This window comes from Rhopilema esculentum, chromosome 12 (assembly GCF_057945365.1).
Source record: "Rhopilema esculentum isolate cy_ngs chromosome 12, ASM5794536v1, whole genome shotgun sequence".
Classification (NCBI taxonomy): Eukaryota; Metazoa; Cnidaria; class Scyphozoa; order Rhizostomeae; family Rhizostomatidae; genus Rhopilema; species Rhopilema esculentum.
The window spans coordinates 8,269,799-8,288,989 of record NC_142826.1 but is presented as its reverse complement, the minus strand read 5'-3'; the positions used below and the strand labels follow the sequence as shown (position 1 = coordinate 8,288,989).

Sequence of the window (19,191 nt, the reverse complement as noted above, 5' to 3'; positions counted from 1 at the left end):
ACAAAATTCTTCTAATGGATGATCTGCCACTGTCACCGTTCTAGCGGGGACCAGAGCGGGGACGTAGCATGTCCAAAAGTTCTTAAATGCATTGTTCGCACACTGCGGCAGCAAGAGCAGGAAATAGTTCATTCATTAGAAGATGTATGCCTCAACAAGGAAACGGCTATTCAAAAACAACATCTCTGAATCCTTTGATATTAATTATATTTATCCCAAAATTTCAATATATATAGTCAACGAGGTAGTCGTCGTCAACGTTTACGTGTTCTTGCATCATAGTGTTCGCTATATTCAAGGCATCAAAGTTCCGTATGAGCTTTTTCTGTAGAGTTGCCTACAAACCGCTTTGTGGCACTGAATGGGGGTCAGTTAATTGCTTTGCAGCTGACTGAGAGATCCTCCCCCTTGTAGAATGTCGACAATAAACCTGGTCTGCCAATACCAGTAGACCAAAACGACTCCTCCATGCTACATTTCCCTGATGCATAATACGTTAATGTGATTCTAGTCCTGCATGTTGCATTTAAGATTACAGATTATTCAGTATCGTGGTGTAGTGGACAGGCCGCTATCTTTTTTCTGTTTTTGCTCTTCTTTTTTCAAGGCATCCATTTTAAATGTCCTTCCTCCTGGAGCTGCTACACATTTTACACCCTTCCACATTTGAGCTATCATCAATATAGTCTTTTAGTCGTTTGTTCTTTGCCTATGACTCTGGTCATCGCCTTTAAGTCCAGTACACCTTTTCTTTGTCATTCCTCTAAAACATTTAGAAATAGAATTGAGAATAAGATCTTTAAGGAAAAATGGTCACTAAATGTTTTTATTCACATGCTATAGAACCATTCTCTGATTCCTTCCTAATTTTGAAACGATTTCATGCCGTTCAGAAAACAGCAAACAAGTTTTATCCACATAAGAATTAACACACACCAACGAAGAGCCGTCGCTAGATATTGCTCCCAAGTGGGTCCCATCTGCCGATAAAGTGGATAAGTCATTTTTCAAAAAAGGACCAGGAGAGCACAAAGAAATGGATGCTACCAAGGATATAATTTCGGATTTTATGCTACCGTTTGAGGGTTTTCGTCCAGAATTCTACCATTTGAGGGAAATTCCTTAAAAGTTTGGCATTGGCTCTCTTCGTCCCTGACCGGACCCCGTGTCAGGCCATAATGGGAGTACCCCCCCCCCAGGTGTCATGGTGACTCGTTAGAATAAAATTTTCCACCAATATCTCCGATTCATTTTAAAACATCTCGGAGGGGTACCTTAACATGTTTGAAGGTACGGGGATGTGCCATTATTTTGGGGTACTTTTTTCTGAAAAGTGCGGAATTATCGGTACTAATTTTTTAAATTTGTGCGGAACTATGCGTACCATTTTAAGAAACATGCAGAATTATGGGTTCCATTTTGTGGAAATATTGCAAAATTATTTGGAGGGAGATATAGCATTGACGAATGTCCAGTTAGAAATAAAAGTATGAATTATGTGCAATATAGAGATTTTGGGGCATAGGACAAGCAAAATCTGGTTAATGGTTTTTATGTGCTTTAAAAATTTTATTTGCTCTGCAGAAAAATGGGTACAGTTTCCATCATGTCTGCAGAATTATGGGTCACATTTTTTCAGACATTTGCGAAATTGTGGGTCCAAAATTATAACCAAAATGACACGTCCCCGTCCAAAACTAGGCAAAGTTTATCCCACCCAACCCCCCAACCCCCCCCCCCCCCCCCGCCCCGAGTAAAACATTTTCAACACTTTTGACGTAGAGTTGCCTACTGAAGTAGAGTTGAATTGAATGATATCGAAACGTTGGTTGTATTGAAGTACGAGATCAACTCTACCCCCCTCCCAGTGAAAAGTGCATAATTTATGCAAGGTTAATAAGTTATGGTCTATAATTATGAAAGTTCAAAGTCCTTCAATGTCTGACCCTTCTTGTTCGTAAATGAACCTTGTAATCTTATTTGTGTAATACCCAAACACGCAAAGAAATGAGCACGATAATAACATAGAAATTTCTATGGAAAATAAGCACCACATGAATGAAATATTTCCTTTCTGAGTTGAATGGAATAATTCTTTTGTCTGAGGTTTGAGGAATCTAGGATTCAACTTCAACCAGTATGGCAATGAAAACATTGTATAAACCAGCAATTTTGTTATGCTTACATTATATTGATCACTATGCTTAATTTTATATCTAGATCAGTTATCAAGTCATTCTCATTTCTGCAATGTAAACAGACCCCACCGTATGCGAACTCACATATCCAAGGCTGTGATATGATTCTTGTGAATGTTGGCGTGGAGTGCATGAAAACAGAAAATGGGCCAACCTGATTTAGGATTTAAAACAGGATAGAAAACGAAGAAGGTCATTCTAAAACTACATAATTCTGGCGTCCTTTTTTCCTTTGCTGATCAATTTTTTATCTTACATCAACTCCCTTTTCACTACATTTCACAATGAACCGATCTTTCTTCTCCGTTCAGGACAATTGCTCGTGAATTTAAACTTAATCAAAATGTCACATGCCTTAGCCAACCAATAGTTCCTGATTTGGCTTGAAGAAAGTAAACACTTATCATTTTGTGGAACACCTTTACGAATCCTTTTGGCAAACAGGAATTTTTTCACATTTGCTGTGGAGGCGGTGCATTTTAAGTAGAAGCGTTAATTGATAGAAGAGAGGTTTATCTTTGAAACTTGATAGAGTATGAAGTTAAAAAAATGGTTTTTCTTCAGTACAATTATAATTTGGAGGACCAATTACAATACAATTATAATTTGAATAACGCGTCTAGTTTTCGCACCTAGCCGCGCTTGTGTACAGACCTCTCCTACGTCATCATAGAGACTGTTATTCACAACTGTAAATCACCAATTTCAGTTTCGAAAGTTTAAGTTCAAAATAAGATATTCTTATATCCTTCCTTGCTTTTTCTGGTAGTTAAAAAAGTAATGATTTTTCTTCAACCTCACTGAATTGTATCCTCACCATTTTTCTGACTATATAAATATCTTCAACCATCTTAGAAGCTGAAGGTTTTCTGCGGCCTAAAAAATTAGCAATGAAATAATAAAATTAGATGAAAAGTAATTGGAGAAAAAATACAACTGGAAAGAGAAGGGCTCAGAATTTCAAGGACATCTTTCAACGCAAATTGGTCTTGCAAATCTCGTTAATATTCCTTCCTTTCCTGCAATCCTCCTTCGATTTATAATTGATGCTTGGGCTGTGATGGTTATGCTGAATACATGAATGAGTCAAAACTTACATCGAAGCAGTTTTGCACATGTAGGACATATGCATCTTTACTTTAAACTTAGGGGCTTGCCCCAGATGCCCTTATGCTAACAATTGAGCTTTGAATAGCTAGCCAGTATTCCAGACCCCTAACATTCATGACGCAGAGGCTATGACTAGCATTCATACACTTCTCACCCCATGGCTATGTTGTTTCTAGAAAATCTCCAATATAGTATTTTTCTGCATATTCATTCGTCTAAGAATACAACCAATAGTTTTTTTAGCTGTTAAGAAAGATGATAAATTGCTTACCTCTTCTGGTATAGAGTCATTTTCTTCTTGAATGTCTAGAAAAAACAATTTGGTTAATCTAATCAATAAAGTCACATTTTCATAATTTTGGTCTTTGATTTTCAGTTTGCGACCTGACCTGTCACTACAAACAATTTTACGTTTTAGTCGTATCATTACATTTCGTTTTCTCCGTTTTGTACAGAATACGATACATTGTAACAATTGTCGCCATCATTATCTGTCCATGACAATGGCATTTATAGACTCCAGAGATAACAACCCAACTCAGGTCTAGCTTGATGTCATCTATCCAGCGACGTTTTCAGTGCTTGACAATAAATACTGACAAAATAATAATTTTGGCCTCACGCCTTTTAGACAGAATAGATAATTCATGGGCTCAATGTTTGTTTTACTTCAAGTTGAGAAGAGCCCCAAAGCGACGATCAAATGTTTGTCCTAAGGGTGATAAAAATACTGAAAGTTGAATTTGTAATGTTAGATTACAATGTCGAAATTATAATGCTTTCAAGACTGTTATTCAACTAAGCTGTTTGTTACAGCAAAATTGGATTTATGCATGTGTTATGAGAACTTCATTAAAGATAAACCACAGTTCAAATCCATAACCACAGAAACAAAAAATTAAAGCTAGAGTGATTTTAAATACTTCCTATTTGATTGTCATTTCTTGGATTCTACGTCATACTTCCACTCAGTGCCGCGTGTTTAGCCAGCGAGGTTTTTCATTATCAAATTCAACTCATTTTCGTCCTTTTTTGTATTTTACTTTTTGACCCGAGGCCCAACATTAACATTTGCTTGGACATTTATTTTCAGTGTTTAGATTCTGAGTGAATGGTATTAAGACGTATTTCAAAATCTTTTAGAAACCCTTGCTCCTTCTGGTATGTAAATAAATTGCTCTGTATTTTTTCTAGGAATACTAAGATCCCTACAGTACCATACCATGTTGCATTGTTTGCTTGCTAGGATCTTTGCTGAAAGTTACCCCCAAAGGCTTTCTGGGTATGATCTTATATGTAATATTATTTTTCATGAACGCTCACCAGTTACAAAACCAGTTGCCCTTAAATCTATCGCTTTTGATTATTGATCGAGCACGGTCCTGTAGACATTAAAGGGTATCAAGTTTAGTTTTTTGAAGGTTGGCCCAAATAACATTAGCATACCGTAGGTGACTTTCGACAGTGGCGTAGTAGTGACTGCCAGTATTTGCATTGCTTATCCCATTTTATAGACGTTCATCGACAATTACTCCTAGAGCTTATGTCTTCGTGTCACGCCTAGCATCAGTGCCACTCAGTTTGAGCGCACTAGAGATTTTCAATGAGTTTGCTTTTCGAAAATGGCCTATTATCGTAACCACAGTCTTTGCAGTGTTAGGATCTACTTGACAAGTGAACTTGCTGGAAAACTGGCACGCCAGCTTTTGAACAAGTACACTTGTCAAGTAAGATATTGTCATTTTTCCTCAATCCACCCCAATCTACACAAGCAAAATAATCTTCTCAAAGAAAAATTGTCAAGGAAAACTTGCTCGTGTTAATGCGGCTTAGAACTATGTTCAAGTTTAATTTTTTGGAATCGATATCTTCATAACAGTAATCAGTCAGTGCTGAATACTAAAGGTGTTGTTGTTGAGTACAGTTTACGAAAAGCTGACTGATTCTTGGTGATTACGTTATTTCCCAGAAGCAAGGCAAATAGCTTTTCGTGAATTGTCATCTCCAGAATCATGAAAAAATTGAAATAACTAAATTTGACCTTTAATTGTTTACATCTTTTGTTAAACTGATTTGAGTATTGAAGGTACTCCTGTATGTTCTTATGTCTGGGAATTCATTGCTAGTTAAAGATGAGTTTAATATCATCGACAAAGACTTTGACACAAGGTCTGCCATATCTTTGACAATAGTTATGGGGGCCTTATCAGTAGACTACCAATAGGATTAAACAGTCAAAAGTATGAACTACCGACAAAAATTCAGAAATCACCTGCAGATCTTTTGCTTATATGGCCACGAACGTATGTTAAAACTGGAGTAACTTCGTCGAAAATTGCCGTCGCAGGTGCAATGCCACACAGGCTGGTGCTGTAGCATTTCACATTAAAGCACTCCTTCCCAAGCATAAGTGCTACGTCACAGCGTCTGTTCCTGCAGCAAGAATTCACGCATGCGTGTTGGTTGCTGACTATGCCAACAGTCTTGAAATCCCCTGCCAAAATCCCCCCACGAAGAGTTGCACCTCGGATCGTCACGCCTCTTCTGCACTTAGTATTTTCTCTTGGAACATTTAATAGCTGGTCTGAAAAGTGACAGTTGGTTATAAGCATTTCATAGGTATAATAGTTACTAGTAGGTCTTACTGATATCCTTGGATATTAATGAAAAATAATCAGATTACGATATTTTCTTGTATCTGGGTTTTAATAGCTGCTCAGAACTCGTGTTTATTCCAATGAGGGAATAGTAACTGGTGGAATGTATTTCATTTGTTTGCTTAAACTAGAGGACATTTCCATAATGTTGCTACGTAAGGGATTAGCTAGACTATGTCATGACACTAGGCACCTTTTGAGTGTCTATTTTAAATTCAATATTTCTGTTACAAGATCTTTGTAACTAATGAGGATTTGTAAATCTTAAATTCTATCGGTGAGTTCAAACTATGGCTTTTACTATCGAATTCAATAGAAGAAATTCAAGGAAATGAGTGCTAAATAAAGGTCAATATGAAGTTGTCATATAAAAAGGAAGGAAGAAACCTTTATTCTAATTTAGGTTTTGCAAAACTATGAGACAAACAAGAGCAGCGGTGTTTCCATCCTTGTTTTAGTTTTATCGCCTTTTGATATAGATGATGGCGTTATAAAGCATACACTGCTGTCTACCATGCTCGGAAAACACAGATTACACCCAAAACTTCTTGGTTCAAAATGCTATCCGTTACTAGCTTTGGATTGGAAAATCCCAATATTAACTTTCATAATGTCACCATTACAGGATCGCTAAAGAATTATTCATTTCCTACTTAATCAAGATAAATAAGATAGATAAATACCATTTCATTTACTAAAGGAACGGGACAATTTCTAAAGAAAGATTCTGATTTTATATATTCTTAACTTTAATAGAAACAATGGAAATCTTAGAATATAATGTCTTTTCGTTAGTTTTGTAATTTTATTTGTATTTCTTTAAATAGAAGGTCCACATCAGCTTGCATAGCTGCCAGTATTTTAACCTCCTCATAAAATGAATTTGTATGTATGTATGTATGTATGTATGTATATATGTATCACATTTGGGTATTTTTCAGTCGTGGAGGCAAAGTGTATAAGTGAACGATTACTGTCATAATAACCAATCGCGATGTAGGCTTTTTTGTTGCTCGAAGAAAACCAATGCCTACACAGTCACCTTGTAATTCACATAACACTAGCAATTAGAATAGTTAGTAAGTTATTAGGCAGTTTATACCTCTCTTCCAGCCATGCCATTCATTAAATCTGTGAATTACAAATTTTACTTTGTCCCTCTCAGACTTCTTTGCGTACAAGAGAGCTAAAATTTGGATTAGTTTGTTATTGGTTAATTTGTTGAAGTTTATTTGAACAGTTAGAATGCATTAAACAATCGATAATTAACTGAAGTTACTGAGCTGTGGGACAATGTAGTAAGTGATTATGTTATACCTGATATTGATCAAAAAGTATTTTTTCTCTCCTTATTTGCTTGGGAGAGAAAAAATCTTAGAGAAAATCTGTCCCAAAGGCAAACTATTGAAATAGAGACCATTTATTTTGAAACCATTCATCATCGTAGCTACTATTGCTAAAAATATTTCAACAATAGTTGCATTATGGAAATAAGATGAAGCAAATTGATTGCCTTTCACTTGTAGGTATCACAAGGACTGCCGATAGAATGTGCCGTGGGAAAGGCCACCAATGCAAAACGCACAAATGCAATAGAGGTGAGATGTTAAATACATGCAGAAGATTATATTTCTGAGCAAGTGCAATATAAGAGAATGTATTTTAATGCCAATCCTATAGGTTTTTGAATTGATGATTTTTCATTTCATCCTATAGAAAATTCGTATGATACCATACTTACATAGCGAATTCTGGCCCTTTCCATGGTGCCTATTTCGGTCTCTTTGTCGCTGCAATCGCTGTATCTTTTCAAATTCTGATTTTTTGCTAGGCTTTTTCAATGATCTTGCAATGGGCATGAAGTTTTTTGCATTCTTAGAAAACAATGTTGACAGCTGCTTCTGTAACGGTGTGACTTGCTCTTTCTTCTTAAGCACTGAACTTTTTGTGCCTCTTACAGAAAACTTTCCACTTTTCGACCTTCTTTCAACTGTGTTTGCCTTTTTAGCTACATTTACATTTTTAAGTGATGCCTTATTTCTTAGCCCACTTATTGTCCCTCTTGTAACACTATTGTAATCTTTTAAAGTATTGGTATTTTGCAATGTCTTTTTCACTGTCTCATCTGTTCCCTCAGCGTTTTCTGTATCAGAGCCTACAACTTCAACAGATTGCTTTCTTGTTTTTTTCAAGCCCGAGCCTAAATCCGTCTCGTCGTTTGTATTTCCGTGGCCATTCTCAGAATTACTGATCAATGCCAAGCTTGCATTTTTACCCGTCCTCACTTTGTTGCTACCACTGCGAGAATTAGGTTTTTCTACAGTTGTTTTGCCTTGCCCTTTTTTAGACTTATCAAGCTCTACCGTGTCCGAAACAGCATTTTTCAAGTCATTTAATATAGTGTTTGCCGTGTCATGTTTCAAATTTTCATTATTGATGTATTTTACATCGTCATTTTCCTTCAGAATCTCCTCTGTTTTCTGAATTTTATCTAGTTTGCCTTTTTTAAATGACATTAGCATGCTGTCCTGTTTTTCGTCTTTATCAGCATTAGTAGCTTTTCCATTCGCTTTATATTCAATGCTTGTTTTAGCTTTCAACTTTTCATCATTATTTTCATCCTTGTCTTCATGATCGTCCTGGCCCAGCGATTCTTCGCTTTTGTTATCTCTGTCCTCGTTGTCCTGGTCTTCTTCCATAAATGAGTAGCTTTTCAATGATTGCACCAGATTGGTGCCAAACTGTCCTTGCTTTGAAGGAGTAGGAATAGCAGACCTGCTAGCAGATGGCAATTTTGCAAGTGTCGCTTCAGGTGAAGCATTATCCGTATCAATGCTTGGTCCTAATCCAAGCAGGTTATTTTCGTCGGTCTCTTTGACCGTAGTATGTACCTTAGTAGTAGCTCCGAGCGCTTCTTCGATGTCATCTGTTACTAGTCCTGATCCGGAAATTCTGTCCTCCTCTTCTAGCGATCCGGACGCCGATCCAGAGCCGGAAGCTGCAGCTTCTGTTTGCTCATCATTTTGTTTAACTGCTGGTTGTAATAAAGGGACAAATTTAGTTACCCTCGGAGTGGTTTTAGGTGTGTTTCCCTGAGCTGCAAAAGTTGGTTTCTTGTTGATAATGCTTTGCTGAAAGTTTACCTTCTGCTTTTCAAGTGAAGGTTTACGAGTTTTTGCTGTAGCCACTTCTTTGACGACTTCCCCTAAAGTTAGATAATGGAAATGTGAAACATATTTTCAGGAAAGCTGGAACTTAGAATCAAATCTTAATTATCGTGACAAAAACCAACGTGAATGCAAATTGAGCGGAAGTCGTACAACACCAAATATAATTTTGATAAATTAAAGTAAATCTACTGACACTTACTGACATAAAACATTTCATCTATGCAATACATTTATGCAAAGATGTTTCTGTGTGAAATAGATTCTGACCCATTCTTTAAAATGAATGATTTCACCAACAAGTTCACTAACGTAGTTTTACAAGTAAGCTTTGACCGTTGGTTTCTTCAGCATTTGCTTTATGACATGGTACCATTATTCAGAACTGAAGAATTTGTCTGTTTTTTTTCAAATCCAAAGAGGATTATTCATTATTCTCAGATTTTATGAGCATCAAACATTATTCAACATACTGTTACAGTCCAGCAACCCATGAAGCATTGTGCTAAGTCAAAAAGCCTCTTTCTACTCTGTTGACTTTTCACTTTTCTACTTTATCAAGGTAGGCCTAATGTAAGACGCTGCTTTTGAATATATAGCCAGGCCCCAGAATACATGTCGAACACATGGTCAGTAGCCATGAAAATGGCTAATGAAAAAAATCAAACCCTTCTTCTAAAGCCCGTCTTCTTTCGTGTTTTTCCTGCGAAGCAATTCAGAGCTCAAGAGATTTTTCAAGTAGTGTCACATGACAATCACATGACATTCTTAATCGCCTTGATTAATCGCTTTGACATTCTTAACGACCTCACTGCTGAGTTATGCTAGTTTTTCGTGTAAATGCTTGCAGGTTATGTATATATTTCGCTACTAAACACACTGTCTCTTCTCTGGCTACTCAACAGATTTGTTGGGAGGATAGATCAATCATATAGGAAAGCATGTCCCTGTTTCTTCGATTCTCTAAGTCCAGCCGTTAGGAGCTTATACTTACCAAAAAAGCGCTTACCTTAGCATTAATAGATCAATTGACTAGGCTATAGAGTTTTAAAGTGTGGCGTCACACCAAAAACTATTTTTAGAATTTTCGAATTTTGACCACATAGCATGAAACAACACCATAAAACACTCCCATATATGGAAAATTAGTTAAATTTGTCAAAAATCGGGTGAGCTATGGCCAATAGAAGATTTGAAGTTTGCTGATGGACTACTGTTATTTTGGCTCAGTTCATAAATTTATGAACTGAGACCAAATTACAGGGGTTGATGGGGGCAAAAGCTTGTGCTCATTTGGTCATATCTCGGTCAATTCGTAATATTTTCACTGATTTAGCAGATTTAGAAATATTTCATGATGCTCTTTCAGGTTAAAGGAAAAAATTTCAAAATCCTAAGAATATATTTTTGTGACGTCATCACTTGACAACTTTATTATTGATAACTTAGATGTCATTAACGGCGAGAATGGACATTTGAGCTTTTATTATTCGTTCGTGAAGGTTATTGGGAAGCGAATAACATGAGCTAAAATCCACATTCACTTGATAAAGATATACAAGATGATAAGCTAAGGTCTTCTGTTTTTTTTAAAGATCAAGTTAAGTCCTGTTTTTATGCCCTTTTGCATATACAACGACATCATATATTGGAAAAAATAGAGTCAAAAGGTAGTTTGTACGTCTTTACGAAGAAAAGATTTAAAGATATCACGGAGTAGCCGAAACATTGCATAGAATGTGGCAAAAGAACACGAGGAGATTATCACGTGACAAGATGCAGACTAAGTTGTTGTCTTTTAACAAAAAAGTTGGTGACTACCTTTCGTTATGAATGAGATTTCTGCTCTAAGCTCTGTCCCTTTCTTTTTGTGTGAGATTTGACAGGAATCGTCATCTTGGCAATTGACAGCGTGGCAAACACTGCCAACTTTCATTGCCAAATCACACTTGCTCGTTCGGCAGCATTTCTCGATGCATGCCTCCATGCTTGGTATGTTTGAGAAAATTGTGTCATTCCGCGACTGTATGCCACCATGAAGGAAAACTCCATTTAGAATTCCACCATGTGTACATTTGTTTTCATGATCTTCTGAAAGAATCAATATGCTTCTATTTACATAATAGCATGCTTCTCTTGAACATGTATGCAACTCAATCAGTTGACCAGTTTAAACTATAAACATGCAGTTTGTTCGTAAACTTCAAAAGCTGAAGACTATTTTTTGGGATCACTTCACAATTCCTGTTAAAATCTTTGCCGCTGGAAGGAATTTATGCAGTAACAGCCGAAACCAAATTTTACAATGCTTACAAAGTTAAATTTTCAATCAGTTTTTTTTGCCTTTTTGAAAGAACCTCTTTGATTTCCATTTTCCTTCGGGGATGTTAGAGCTTTGTGCAGCGTAGGTCAAGGTAAAGTGATTTTCTTTTTGTGGTACAAAAATTTAAAATGGCTTTGAAAAGATATTTCATTTTCATAATAATTAAACATTAAGAATCACAGATAGGCTGCTATATGTTTGCAACAGTTGAGTTTTTGTGAATTTCAGTTTAGAAAGCAGTAGACCCAAGTGACATAAACAGATAAACAGTAAAAAGACACAAAATAAACAGTGACATTAAATCATGCACGTATCTATGCGATGCTTGCGATCAAAGTTTGGAAAATCATATTTCATTCAGCCATTTTATTCAAGTGTGTCAGGAGAAGTTTTGCTAGGCCTATGCTATATCCCAAGTATCTTCGGTCAGGCCAATTAAGATGTCTGACCGTCGCTATACTAATAAAATACAAAGAAATTCTGACTTTTTCTTATTTTGTACTTTAACAGCTTTTTAATTAGATATCAAAGAATGGTATATAAAGAAGATCGTCTTCACAGCGCAATTACTTTTTCGCTAACTTTTTCGCAGTATTTGAAAATCTAAAGACTTGATAATTTGTTACATCAAAGCATTTCTTCAGGTAATTTAATTTCAACTGGTTTCAGCCACCCAGAATTTAAATACAAAGAAGCAAATGAACCGTTGTATAATTCACTGAATGCTTACCCAGCCGAAGGCTTCTAGCAGACGTCGCGAACGCTAAGCAAAAACAAATTAATTCCAAAAGTATTGAAGTTTTATGCCAAAACATTTCATCTTCTTCATATTCCACTATGATTTTGCATTTCAACGCCGAAGCTGGCTTTGTATATCATCTTAAACATATTGCAAACACTTTTCGCTTATAGTAATCAAATTACGAGGTCGAAAATTCGGCGTCGCTGCGTCGATGATCTTCTGACATCGCAAACAATTCGTTACAGGTAAAGCGCCGGGGGGTCTACGTGCTGCAAAACGTACCTTATTCTTGTTGCTCTTGGAATATATGTTATGGCCGGTTATGGCGTAGGTAGGGAGTGCTCACAATAAAATGCTTTCTGAGGATGAGGGGGAGCTACCGTTAAAAGTTGGCGCCAATTTCTGGTTGAATTACTAAACTAATATCTGGGCTTATGAACAGCCCTTTGCAAGAAAACCAAAGTTCGAAAAAAAGTAATATTGAAAAGATAATTTGAATAATTCAAAAAGGTTTACTAGAAGTGGAAAATTTAGCTGAATGTTTTTCAAAATCTTCAACAAATTCGATGCAAGTACAAATGATTTCTTGTCTAGCCATTTTAAATATTGCCATATTTTCATGTTTGTTTTGATACATAAAATGCATAAAACTTCAGAGCTCTGGTAGTTTATTCACTCGAGGCTGCATCGTGAACTTTTCATTAATAAACGGTTTTCTTTAATATTGAAAAGCGTGATCATTTTTTACAGTTATGTCGGATCCAAGATATTTTTAGCGTCTTCAATGCGTCAGGTATTCATTCTCAGATGTTTACAAATATTTACGCTTAATAAGAATGCAAAAATACAATAAAAGTAACTATGCTACCAATCAACTGAAAAGAGTAGAACCCCCGTCTACTTGTTGACAGATAAGATGCAGGTGACCTTTCTGGGCATTCGAGGCTTGCATTGGTTTAAGTCTGTTTCCCATCTTTCGCGTAGAGTTCTAGTGTGAAAAATAGTCTTAAAAATATTGAAAAACAAAATACTTTTTATAAGACTTTGCAAGAATTCCATTTTATTTGCTTTCTTCAGTTTGTTCAAGCATGATGTTATGAGGATAAAGGCCATGTTAGTGGCTGTGTCATGGCCTTGTTTTTCCTGAAACCACTGATGCGTGACGAAGGGCTTTTCCGAAAGTGTACACATTTTAAATTTAAAACCCACTTATTTCTTCATTCACATTTTCACAGATCATGCTGCTGAAGTTACAGCTTTGTTGCAAATGATTTGTTACAATGCGAGAAAATTTTCGGTTACTTGAAAAGATGTCGCAAAGGAACGGCACTCACAAACCTCGGTTTCAAATGCAAATGTTAATCAACTAAAGATGGAGCCTTCTGATTCCAACTCGTCTCAAGGTATCCTGCTTTCTAGGTTTAGCCGCCAAACATTTTGAAAAAAGTACCCGCTCAATGTGCAGATGCAGGGCCTATTTTATTGTGCAGTATTGCACATTTTGTGCAGTATTAATTTAACAACATGCAGTATTGATTTGGAAAATGTACAGTATTGAATTTTGGGATTTGTGAAAATGTCTATTTGCGGCTATCCCAGATTCCTGCTTTGTTCACAAAATGTGAATTTTCCTCGTCAGTTCGATATAGAGTTCATGTATTGTAAATCTCGCATGACCATCGGAAAGACTCTCCTATCAAAACTTACAACAAAACGAAATGCCCAGAACCAAAAACAAAACATCTACTTGTAAATGTCAGCATTGCTGTAAATTTCTTAATTTCTTATTTTGAACATTCAGTAACAATTTATCAGTTGCCCTATCATGCTCTTGGCGTCTAGCAGAAGCTCACTTAACAAAACAAAAAGAAACAACTTAACAAAAAGAAAGATAAAGAGCCTAATAAAACTTTTTAGTTGTACTGTCCAGACAAAACACGAGATAGTGACCCCGTTTATAAGTGATGAATGACTATGTTTCTACTCAAGTTTTGTAGCTACTGTTTGTTTTGTTGCTGTTTTGAAGTGTTATTGTTGATTGTGTATATCATCGTCTGTCTGTTTGTGATTTCTGCGTCATGGCCTATACACGTGTTCAAAGTTCGGGGAATTTTCTCGCTACGCTTGCATTGCTAAGGCACCTGGGGTTTGCAGTGGTTAACACTAATTGCAACAGAAAAATTTCCTATAAGAAAATATGATAATAAATGTGCAGTATTGAGAATTTCTTAAAATAGGCCCTGTGCAGATGGAAGCGCATTCTAGAGAGTCCAATCAAACACCTCATAATTTGAGTGCAGGACAGGATTTGAGACTTGCTCGCATTTTCTATACGATGTTTGGACGCACTGGATACCAAAATAAAACTGTTAAACATTTACAAGTTTTTTTCTTGCCAGTTCAATGAGAAAAATTCAACAAAATTTCCCACTAAATATCATCGTTTGAAACAAATGACCAGTTTATAATAGGGAACGCAAATGAGCAGTGTTTCTTTTGAAAGAGAAGACTTTGTTTTCTAATCTTTCTAAATGCTGTTATAACGCTTAAAATAACAGTTTCTAATATAATTGTCACAGTTCATTGTGTTCCGGTATTATTCTTCTGTTTCTATGCATCTGCCCGCATACAGAGGAACGATGGCAGTTCTCTTGTTACAGGCTGCTGCCATCATGTGACAAGCTGTTGGGTATGTCACTCTGTCATTGCCACACCAAGACAGTTCCAGTGGCAACGGATCTTCACAAACTGGACACCTATAAGGCAAGCAAAGAACAGACTCTCCTCTAGACTTGTTAACCAACAAAGCAACAATCTAAAGCAAGCAGATATCAGCATTAAATATGTGCATTAGCAACAGATTACTGCCTTCGACCCTGATCCTAGAAAGCAAGCTGTGGAAATAATTTTTTCAACAAAGAAAGGCAAATTGATCATCCCCCGTTATTTTTTAATAATGTCCAAGTACTGAAAGTGGTTGAGCATAAGCATCTTGAGCTTACACTCGACCCAAGGCTTTCTTTCATAAATCACATAAATGCAGCTATTGCAAAATCAAGAAAGGCAATAGGAATGTTGCAGTTTCTTTCAAAATATCTTCCTCGGGAAACCTTGAATATGCTTTACAAATTTTATGTCAGATCGTACTTAGACTATGGAGATGTGATTTACCACATTCCATGCAAGGAACTCAGTCCAAAAAGCCGCGGAAATATCCTGATGCAAAAAATCGAATCGGTTCAATATTCTGCAGCATTAGCAGTAACACGGAAAGGGACCTCTTATGAAAAGCTGTATCAAGAGTTAGGGTGGGAATCCCTGCACTCGAGAAGATGGAGTAGACGACTTTTCATGATCTACAATATAATCAACAATCTGATGCCAGATAATACAAGAGATCCTATTCCACTGCTGAATCTTCTGAATTATCCTTTTTGCAATCAACCAGTTGTTGGACAAATTAGAGCAAGAACTGAAAAACATAAGTCAAGCCTTTTTCCCAACAGTTTGCATAAATGGAGTAAACTCGACCCTGAAATCAGAGAATCGCCTTCCATTGATATATTCAAGAACAGATTGCTGTCGATCATTAGGCCACTTCCTAACTCTGTTTCTGGTATCTATGACCCACGAGGGCTTTCTTTATTAACTCAACTTAGGGTAGGGTTGAGCAAACCGAATTTCCACAAATTCATTCATAATTTTAGTGACACAATCAACCCGATGTGTCCGATCAACGATGGTCTTGAGGATACGGAGCACTTTATATTGCCATGCCAGTCTTCTGAAGAACAAAGACGTGACCTCGTCGCTTGTGTCAGTCCGGCACTGTATTCATATGAATTTGCCAACGTCCCAAATCCTGTCCTTTTACAGATTCTTTTGTACGGTGACAAAAATTGCCATTTAAACTGAATAAATTCATTCTGGAACCTACTATCCTGTTTATTTCAAGAACAGAACGCTTTGAATGATAATATAATCATTTTTATCAAATATCCCTAAATCTTGTGCCTCACCCACTTATTTTTTATTTTCACTTTTTAAAACGTATCAACTTGCAACTGTAATTTCCTATATATATGTTTCTTTTTTTTGTAACTTTCATTATGTGTACGTGTAGCGTTTGTATTTGTTTGTCTAGTTGCATGTCATGGCCATTGGGTTGTCATTGTTCTTTGCTCTCCCATGGTATCTCACCTGTAGTATCGTAGAGAAATTAGCAAGTATAGTAAACGTATTTTGTATTGTAATATTTCATCTGGATATAAAAAAACAGCTTACTCGAAGACTGCATAATCTGCATCTCAAAGCTAAAAAGGTACCAGCGGATAACTACATAACATAGCGTTCGTTTCTGGTGCTGAATAGTATTCTTATATTCTAGATACAAACTTCGCTATCTATCATTTGTTATTCAGAAAGCATTTTCATGAAAACTATGTCACTACTTGCCATTGTGATGCTATGATCATCGGTGAATGATTTGAATTCATTTCCAATAACCATCATAGTATAAAACATAAACACCATTGCCTAAGCATGCGGCAATGCTTTTACATGCATGCATTATTAGCCAATCAATAAGAAGGATACCGCCCAGACGATTTTTGATTGGCCAATAATTGACTGACAGATAGCTTTAGCCACATTATTATCTTTTGACTGCTTTTAATGTCGAACATACCTAAGGTCAGAGCATTCTCCGAAATGTGTCCTTGGAACATCCATGACTTTGACGATGGGTGTTCTTGAAAAGCATGCTCGTTTGTTGAGATTGCATGGGTTGCTGTACCTCTGGAGGTCGCTACCGCAAACAGGCTCATGCCGGTAGTTGCATTTGATTCTGATGCACCCAAATCTGTCTCCAGTACCGTCCTCTCGTATTGTGCCTGTAGAAAATTGAAAGAAAAAACATTTGTTTTTAGAACATCTCATTTATAAAACCATAGACGCTTAATTTTTGTCTAAAAACAATTTTCTGTGATTTGTTGTGTATGTAGTAGAAACGTCATCCTGATATAGTTCAAGCATTTTTTTAGATGTAAAATCTAAGAGGGCTGGGATACGGTCAGTGAAGAGGTTTCTGCTGTTTCTTATTCTAGATTTTGATCTAAATGTTCAAATAATTTTATCTCAGTAAATATCTTTCAACTTTCTTTGTTACATTTCAAAGTTGTCAAAATTTTGGTCGTGCGACATTTTTCTAAAACTATAACAACATGAAACACAGTTTGTGCTGATGTGCACAACAATGTTTCTTAATATTTCCTCAGCCGTCCTGTCCTTACCTCTAAGCGTGGACCTGCATCGGCCTTTGTATACAGAAATCAACGGTGTGCTTGTACGGCAGGCCTCCTTCCTCAGCTCGCACTCACTCTCGTATGTCTTCCAATCATTGCCGCAGACAGGTTCTGTCTCACTGTCTGTGCAAATTGTTTCACAGTGAGTATCAGTGGTTTTCGGGACAGGCCCTTGGAATAATATGTCTACAATAGAAATATAATAATTGCATTAAAATTAGGATATTAAATTAGGAATATATATTTGAATAATCCTTCGCCCTAATAAGCAAATTTTGATAATCCATTATTTCTGTCCCTGGTCAATCACATAATCAGGAGATAATGGAAATCTCAAAAAAACGAGTGAACTTGTAAAAAATTAAAATGTTTTGAAAATGAGCTATTTGCATGGCCATCATTCAGATAAAGCTTACAGGTATCAAGTAGATAAGCTTCACGAAGGGGCAATTTGAGTATCTATGGTTTATGCCACTCACTTGTAGCGGACAGCAGCCCGAATGTCAGCAATGCAAGCACAGGATGCATGTTGGTATGATTTGATCTGCATACAGAAACAGCGAACATTAAATTAACATCAAGATAACAAGCAGCATTTGCGGAAGCAAATTTTACATGTTCCGGAATCAAGTTCTACATTATTGCATTCTACCTTCATTTCGATTCTTTAAAGAATTAGTCACTAAAGTTTTGAATTTTACACTTCAATTGATAAATATATTACTTGTGTAGATACATAACTTTTTCTAGTAGATACGATGTGAATTTAACAAGTAAAATGGGTCCTACCTTTTCCAACAGGCCACAACTCTGAACTCAGATGAAGATTCAATATACTTGAACAGCCGTTCTGCTTTAAATACATTACTCTCAGCATGAGGTCAAATGAAATCAAACTTGAAATGAAAAAGGTCGCTGTGAAGGTGAAATGTTTGCAGTTCATTTTTGCTGAAAACTGTGCCAGAAATCTGCAAAGAGTAAACGAAGGCAAAATTTTTTAAGCATCTGTGCTGCAAACTACATACTTCAAGCTAGGCAAATTTCCTCTGTTTTAGACAATAGCAAATTTTCCTTACATCTTTGAATAAAGAAAATTTTCAATACATTCTGTTGATACCAAAAGCAGTGTTATTCCAGCCAATTCATTTACATCAAACCCATTTCAGAGCACACTTGTTTCTTAATGCATTATGAGCCAAACTTTTCTACTCTTGATGAAACTCTGCTATCAACTTCTGCATTTTATCTAACTTCTACACCTTAAAAACTGTCTTCTCTTTCTTAGCAAAGAAACTACAGAGTATGAGGGTAGCTGTCGCTTAATCAAATGCTAGCCACACTGTTAGGGCATTACAACGAACCTTTTTACTTCGCCTTTTATATCCATGAAGACTGCTCTGTGAACCAGGTGGTTCAAGCAAAAGAGCAGGACTCACACTATTGGGGCAGTGGGGGAAGTGGGGTGTGACTTTCTCTGGAAAGATTTCTGATTAAAAAACGATGGGTTGTGCCATCTATGGATGTGTCGTCGGCAAATTTTAAACTTATGCTTCACCAAAAACAGAAAAGGGGCGTTCACAAACTTTGCTGACAAATGGGACCTGGACACCCCCTTTAGTGCTACAGGTAGCGACGGCCAAGAACAGGAGCCTATCTACCAGGCAACTGCCGTTTTAAATTTATGTGTAAGT

General features: G+C 36.5%; 2 protein-coding genes across 4 annotated transcripts; both read right to left on the bottom strand.

Annotated features, from left to right (window-relative positions):
• Positions 1 to 169: 169 nt before the first annotated feature.
• Positions 170 to 12,389, bottom strand: LOC135681349 (uncharacterized). 3 transcript variants are annotated; one of them, XM_065195778.2, is made up of 8 exons: positions 12,186 to 12,389; positions 10,954 to 11,223; positions 7,707 to 9,170; positions 7,068 to 7,151; positions 5,581 to 5,892; positions 3,580 to 3,614; positions 3,016 to 3,074; positions 170 to 763 (listed from the first exon to the last, which is right to left on the bottom strand). In XM_065195778.2, the coding sequence occupies exons 1-7, from the start codon at positions 12,268 to 12,270 to the stop codon at positions 3,027 to 3,029; spliced, it is 2,298 nt and encodes a 765-aa protein (XP_065051850.2). In that variant the 5' UTR covers positions 12,271 to 12,389; the 3' UTR covers positions 170 to 763; positions 3,016 to 3,026. The 3 variants fall into 3 exon arrangements, with proteins under 3 accessions (XP_065051850.2, XP_065051851.2, XP_065051852.2); XM_065195779.2 differs by lacking the exon at positions 3,016 to 3,074; XM_065195780.2 differs by lacking the exon at positions 7,068 to 7,151 and having other exon boundaries at positions 12,186 to 12,388.
• Positions 12,390 to 14,648: 2,259 nt separating this feature from the next.
• Positions 14,649 to 18,446, bottom strand: LOC135681355 (follistatin). Its single transcript, XM_065195797.2, has 5 exons — positions 18,290 to 18,446; positions 17,980 to 18,044; positions 17,489 to 17,686; positions 16,885 to 17,089; positions 14,649 to 14,953 (listed from the first exon to the last, which is right to left on the bottom strand). Exons 2-5 carry the CDS (start codon positions 18,026 to 18,028, stop codon positions 14,794 to 14,796), a joined length of 612 nt encoding a protein of 203 aa, XP_065051869.1. The 5' UTR covers positions 18,029 to 18,044; positions 18,290 to 18,446; the 3' UTR covers positions 14,649 to 14,793.
• Positions 18,447 to 19,191: the final 745 nt, after the last annotated feature.